Raw genomic sequence first — 7,500 nt, 5'->3', positions numbered from 1 at the left:
AAGACAGGGTTTCATGTGATGTTATGTCTTATGATGATAACTGTTACATTACAATTGTGTCCTTTTGGATTTTATTTGTTTGTGTCAAGCCGATACCTTACAAGATTCATGTCTTTTCTCGTTTCAGGGCACTCATTGGTGAAGTTGATGAAGACCTGGATTCAAGATTAGACTTAGAGAATATTCGAGCAGAACCCCTTAATGAGTGTAAAACATAGAATCATTATTATTTAATAAATGTCTTTTGATAAATGTTATGTTCTGGTCACCTTACTTTCGTTTGGTATTTCCCTGCATTGCTACAAGTTGTGGGACTTCATGCAGACTGAAAGGCTGTGAGATACAGATATTAGTCTGTTTATATAGTCTGGGAAAACATTAATATATCTTTATAATTTAAGTGCATTCAACATCTCCATTTACAGATTGTTAATGTTTGGAAACACTGATTTTGAGCGTACTGCATGGGAAAAGGTTTTGCTGTTTTTGACGATAAAAGGCAATGGCAAATGTTAGTATTTATTTTATGATGAAAAGTACAATCTCTTTCTTCTGAATATGTACAAATGCGAAGATTATTCTTGCAAGATAAATGGCATACCATTAATAGTCATGCTTATAACTCTTGGACTCACAGATTGAAAGGAAATTGGAATGTTACATGTTGCATGTTGACTCTTATACTGTCTTTTATATACCTGAACATGAGAGCTAGAAAGAGAACATTTTAAGGCTTACACTTAAATACCAGGCTAATTTTAGAGTTCACGGTACATTTATAATTTATATGATAGTAAATAGATACACCTTTTATGTACATTTCATGATTTTCTGGTTAGATCTATAACAATTTCACCATGCCTAAGGTCCTTAGAACAGCTGTGAAATCACTGCCAACACAAATCTTGCTATATTTCAGATATGTCCATTTATGTCCTGATGTATTAGTATATGAATAGCCTTGAAATATAGTGTGTTTTGAAGTACTACATCATATTTTTATTGCATCCTTCACTACTGAATTTTGAAGAATGGTTAATTTATACATTAGAAAACATTAGTTTCAATATAATAATTTTGCACAACAATTGCAAGTTTTATTTTACATTATAAAGTTATTAAATATACACTTAAGTTAGTAATCCAATAATATTTCAAGTGCTAGGAATTACTTAAATTATCCCTGGTTCTTTGTATATTTACTATACTATTACAAGGTATGTATTCATATTATTGTTTTCTTTTCATAACTGCTTTGTAGGATGGTGAAGTATGGAATACTGTATTATATGATCTACATAAATTATTACTTGGTGAATATTGATATTTAATATTTTACTGAACTTACTAAAATTGTGTGATAATATTAGTATTTATAACTTTCCTGCAACTGGAATTTGAAGTGCTCTTTAACCCTTTATTGGGCAAATAACCATATATGATCACTTAAATACATGTATATATATGAGGTATTTAAAATGTGTGCCTGGTAAAGGGTTAACAATTGTTTAAAAAAATTATTTGATATGTGAAATTTATTATGAATATATAATTAAATTCATTTACATTTATTAATTTTGAACTTATGCCACATCCTTTGATTTAGGAAATAGAAAAATATATGGTTAACAGTATATACAAGTCATACACAATGTGACAATGTGTTTTGTACTTTCTTCCGTGACAAAAATGTTAGTAATGCACATATCTCCACTTGATAACAAAGAGTCATATCACTCAACAGCAGAATCTCATTATATTGATGATAATCTGAAATACTACTGTACTTGGTCTATGTAAGTAATGCCTCTTTTTTGGTAAATTACATTCCCATAGCTGTTGCTAACCGATACAGCATTTTCTGCACCTAAATTTGTGTGGTCTATTTTAACTGATCCCTTCAAAAAATCTGGGAGAGAGCCAAGAATGTTGTCAATCAGTTTCTGATCATCTCCACGAATGAACTGGTTTGATTGGAGTTGTTGATTTTCTGTTGCAGGGGGGATTTCAGGTGATGGAGTGAGTGGTTTGAAATCATCTGTTCCTGACTGAGGCTTTAATGGTTCCTGTAGGCTTGGTTTACCTTGTGAAAATGGAACGGTAGGCCGAGATGGCTGGAATTGTGGCTTAGAAACAACAGGTCTACGTAAAGGACTTTCTGGAGGTACACCAGGTCGGAAAAATGGTCCTGTGGGAGGCCTTGGAAGGAGCTGTGGCCTCAAAGTGGGTGGTTGTGTGCGTTGCGGAGTTTCAGGTCTTAGGTGAGCCCCTGGAAAAGGTCTTGGTGGGGGCAGCATGCCTGCTGGTAGCACTTCTGGTCTCTGCAGTGTCTGAGGTCGTTTTAGGGGTGGTCTTTGAATTGAAGGCAAGTCTCCTGGCCTTTGTGGAGGTGGTCTTTGTAGAATCAATTGTTGTGGTAGTTTTGTTTCAGGTCTTTGTGGTTGTGATTCAGGCCTTAGCTGGATAGGGCCTTGAGGCAATTGTGATTCAATTGTTTGTGCAGCTGGAGATGGTGGTTGTGACTCCGGCCTCTGTGGGAATGGACGTAATGGTTGTGCCACAGATGTTTGTGAAGTAGGTTGAAAAGGTAGTAGAACTTCAGGTCTTTGTGGGGATGGCCGTTGCAGCAGTTGGGACCCAGGCCTTTGAAGAATAGCGCTTTGTGGTGGTGGTCTGATTTCAAGGCTTTGTGGCCTTGGATCAATTTCAGTTTTTTGTATAGTTGGAATAAGTATTACTGGCTTTGTTTTAGGGCTCTCTGAAGCCGGCTTTACAGGTGGAGGTGGTGTTTCAGGTTTCAGTGGAATTGGATTAGTCGGTAGTGGCAGTATTTCAGGCCTTTGGATGGTTGGAGGTGATGTAGGTCTTGCAGGAGAAAATAGTTCTGATGGTTGTGGTGATGTTGACTTGGGTTCTGTTATTTCTAGAGTTGTTAATGATGGTTGTGAGTTATCATTCACCTCTGGAACTTCAGAGTCTAGGTATTCTTGGGATTGTGTAGGTCTGACAAAAGTCTGGGTCTCAACACTGGAGGGTGGCTGGTCAACAGCTGGCTGTCTTAGTGGAGTATCATCAGGCTTTTGACCAGAGGAAATCTTCTCTCTTTCTGGCAGTGCTTGGCTCTGAGGTTGAGTCTCTGGTATAGCTGGTTGAGGCGGCAAATGCTGTGGTCTTGGAGGTAGTGGTGAGAAGTGAGGTTTTCCTGCCTCATCAAGTGTAAAGATTATTCCAGGCCTAAACTGTCCATTTGATAGTGGACGAACATTTGTTTGTATTGGTGGTGGTGGACCTGGTCTTGTTTGCTGTGTTGGTGGTCCTGGTCTTGCTAGCAGTGTTGGTGGTGGTCCTGGTCTTGCTAGCAGTGTTGGGGGTGGTGGTCCTGGTCTCCTAACTAAAATAGCATCTGGTGGAAGATTACTCAGATTATTTATTCGGATTGGCACAGCACCTGGTCTCTTGGCTAAACCTATTCCTGGAATAAATGCCCCAGATGGAATAGGCCTTATATGGACTGGAAGCTGAGGAATAGTTGGTTTAGGAAGCTCTTGTTCCTTCTCTGTATTTACTTTACTAGGTTGTATTGTTGGTTTCCGATTTAAAGGAGGTACTGCTCTGTGCAGTAATGCTACGTATGATACTACAGCATCAAGATCATCCTCCAAGTCATCCACCTCAGGGATTTGAATAGGCTGTACTGGAACACTTCCTGGTTTTAGTGTCTTTTCCTCATCAACAGCTGATTGCTGTGGAGAGTCCAGTGGGATTGGCTTCATAGGACCAGGACCTGCCAATGACAACACTTCTTTTTTGCTAGAATTCTCTACTTTCTGCATTTCTGTTACATCATCAGAGGATGTTAGCTGAAACCCACCAGCTAGTATGTTTGTTATATTACTGTTACTATGTTTATTGGGAACAACCCCACCTTCAGGTTTGGAATTACTTTCAGTATGGGTGGATGACATCTCTGTTGTGGATGAAGCCTGTACCTCTGTGATGACTTCTGGTATAACAGTAGTTGTATTTAACACTGGTATTGCTGTGCTAATTGAGAATGGTAAAGAAGTAACTTCAGACATTTTGTTTGTTTCTACAGATGAGTTGGTGATGGGAACAATGTCAAATATGTTCATTATAGGCAGTGTCATTTTGGTTGTTTCTTCATTAACTGCTGTAGTTTTCACATCACTTTCTACTTTCTTTTCTGAAAGATTTTGACCACTTACGATACTGGGGGGTTGCTTATTGAAATTCACTGATGATACAACTGTTATAGCTGGCAAGAAAACTTGCTCTTCCGGAACTGATAATGGCAATTCAGCTTCTGGTGGTTGACTGTTACTTGAAGATTGGTTAGAAAGGGATGGCCCAGATATTATTCTGAAAGGATCTGGTTTAGATATTTGCACAATATCTTCCAACACACTCTGTACAGTTGTAGACCTGTTGATACTTGTTTTAATCTCCCCTGCAAAAGTTGAGCCAATTTCTTGATTAAGTCGTGGAGGGATGTCTCGATTATTGTTGTTTTCGTCTGATATTTCTGAGGGCTTAATGAGAGTAAATTGAAGACCACTAGCTGGATTGAACTGGGGCAAGACACCCTGTGATGGGGCATCACTTTTGTTCTCAATATTAGTTACCAAGGGCTGTGTTTGTGCCGATGGTCTAGTAATTAGTGGACGAGATGTTGATTGTGTAGATAGTCTAGGATCTGACTGAAGAGCAGGTTGTTTTGGTTGAGGAGACAAGGGGGTAGGTGGTGCAATACCAGGTCGGATAGGTAATTGTGGCTGAATTGGTGATCGTGGTGGTGGTGATGGCTGAATAGGTGACCGCAGTGGAGGTGGCTGAACAGGTGTTTGCGGTGGTGATACTTGAACAGATAATGTAGAAAGGAGTTGAAGTGGTCTAGCAGGGGTTGCAGGAGCAGATGATGGAGGAGGACGCTGAAACTGGAAAAATCCTGTAGGAGGTGGACGTTGTCGAGGTGGCTTTCTGACTGATTGCCTGAAACTTTGTGCAGAACGTACTGGCACCCTAACTGGCTGAGTTTCATTATGTGGTGGGAATGGTGGACGAAAAGGGAGCCTAGCAATTCTGACAGGTTGTACTTTGGTATTTTCCACAGGATCAGTAATGAGGGTATCAGAAGGATCTCTGGGAGACTGGCCTGTTCTGATATCAGCTACAGGTTGGTCTATTGTGTCTCCAACATTCCGAGGTATTAGGGCATCTTCAACAAGTTGAACAACAGGTTGTTCCTGAATTTCATCATCTGTGCCTAATGCTGTCACTGCTTTTGGAACAGGTGATATGTTCTCACTTTTTGACACTGATAAAGGAACTGAAGCAGTGTTTTCAATTTGTTTCTGAGACATGCCTGAACCCTTCTCCACAATTTCCAGTTGTTTTAAGGAAGTTTTATCTTCTGAAGAAGAAGGTGGTGTAACAGATTCTGATTTAGAAGAAATAATAGTCTCTGGTAGAAAGTGCTTCTCTTCATCTTTTGCTAAGGCCAATATTGTTTTATTTTCAGATTCCAAAACTGGAGTTGGAACAGTGCTAAAGCTTGTTTGTTTAGCATCAGTTCCTATTTCATCATTCTGAATCTGCTTTGCTGGTTGATCTTCATCTACAAAAAGGAGTGTTTCACTGTTATCCTGCCTAGCAGGAAGATTTGCTGGAACCCATTTCAGTTCTGAGTCGGGCTGAATTGCAGCTGGTCTATTGGGTATGTCACTGGATGGTATCCAAGTAGCTCCTGGAGGTGGACCAAGGACTGGTCCAGCAACCTGTTTCAGAAGTTGACCAGAAGGTGCCCGAATTGTAGGGCGAGGAATTCTTATTGGAAGTTTAGGAGGTTGGTTATATGCAAAAGGTGGTCTCTGAGGTAAGGTCTGGGATGGGCGTGTTGGTATGGGTTGAATTACATGTGGTCGATTATAGTGCTGTGGTTGTCCATTTTGTGGATGCGTAGAAGTTGGCTGATGTAAATTAATAGGCATGGTTTCTATTGCTTTTACAGGAAGATTTTGCTGGACAGCTTTTCTTTGTGTGTCTTGCTGGTACTGCTGATCTGCCTGCTTTTGTGGTCTTTGAAGTGGTAGTGGTAATGGGACTGGCCTTGAATGATACTGGGGTCTTGGCCTTCCTAAGAAGCCACCAGGACCAAAAAGGTTACTAAAGAAGAACTTTTGAAGATCTGGTTTCTCTGTAGTAGAAGAGCCTTCAGTTGTTTCTGGTATTTCTTCAGTTTCTGGAACTTTATCTCTGCTTGTGTTATCTACCAGAACATCACTCTTTTCATGTTTGTGATGTGATTTTTGCACTTCAGCATCATCATCACAGCAAACCTTAACTGGTTCACTGATGGAAAATTTGACATTCGAGAGATGGGTCATCTCATCAGTTTTCTCTCTTCGAAGGTCCTCTTGTATGTGTTCATTTGCTTGTTTTAATGAAGTGGTTAAAGTATCAACTTTTAACTGTTTGTCTTCATTCTCTTGATGCTGAAGAATAAAATGTACTGGTCTCATTGTAAAAGGTTGAAATATTGGTGTTGTAGAAGAGGTCTGATTTACTCCTTTATCAGCTGGAGTGACTGTTGACTCAGTAACATTCTCTGTTGCTGATGATGCATTCATTTTAGTGCCAGTTAGATCAGGACTTGCTGTACTTGTTGGAGAGGTGTCTTTAATTTCAGCTTCTGTGGGACTAGCAAAAGTAGTAGTAGTAGTAGTAGTAGAGGAAGTGGTACTTATTGTAGTTACTGGCTTTGCTGTAGTACTTGTACTAGTTGTTGTTTCAGAGCTTTCAGCAGTTGTTGTTAAGGGACTTGTTATTACAGGTCTCACAGTTATATCCATTGATCTTGTACTTGTTGCAGGACTCACAGTTGTTACCATAGAGCCTACACTTGTAGCATCAGTTGTAGAGAGAGAACTTACAGCTACATCAGAATACAAAACTTGACCTGTATCATGTCGTTTTTCACTTGGACTTGGTGTATTTCTTACCTGGTAAACAGGTTGACGAGCTGGGTATCTGTTGGGAAAAGTTCATATATTGCTAAAAATAAATTTTTTACTATCTGTCAGTTCTATTTTAAATAAATATCAATATAAAAAAGAACCATATTTATGCACTGCTAGTGATAATTGTAAGAATATTATTGATAATAACAATTTCGACATTTATATACAACAATATAACATCCGAATTTTTTAAGTATTTTTTTTTTCTTTATTTTGCTTTGCTTCTCTTATTTTTACATTAAAATTGGTTTCTGCATTTGAATATAGAATATAATACAATTGTCAACTTCCATTTAAGTATTCAACGCATAAGTAAAAGACAGTAAAATGATATATCCCACACCCATTTTAGTAAATCATCCAGAAAATGAGCAGACCAAAAATTATACATATGAATATAGTTGCAAACAGCTAATATGGAAAAAATAAATAACTTACATTCAAAATTCAGTATAAAATAGAG

The 7,500-nt window shown here is 38.7% G+C and overlaps 1 protein-coding gene across 1 annotated transcript in view; it reads left to right on the top strand.

Annotated features, from left to right (window-relative positions):
- The window catches only part of LOC113802184 (U6 snRNA-associated Sm-like protein LSm8), an 8,153-nt gene extending 7,164 nt beyond the window's left edge, over positions 1 to 989 (top strand). The window contains exon 4 of the mRNA XM_027352712.2: positions 128 to 989. Coding sequence (XP_027208513.1) covers positions 128 to 218 — 91 coding nt within the window. The 3' untranslated portion in view covers positions 219 to 989. The remainder of the gene's footprint in view (positions 1 to 127) is intronic.
- Positions 990 to 7,500: the final 6,511 nt, after the last annotated feature.

Source organism: Penaeus vannamei, chromosome 29, assembly GCF_042767895.1.
Source record: "Penaeus vannamei isolate JL-2024 chromosome 29, ASM4276789v1, whole genome shotgun sequence".
NCBI classification, from domain to species: Eukaryota; Metazoa; Arthropoda; class Malacostraca; order Decapoda; family Penaeidae; genus Penaeus; species Penaeus vannamei.
The sequence above is the reverse complement of the archived record's forward strand: the minus strand, read 5'-3'. Positions and strand labels throughout refer to the sequence as shown.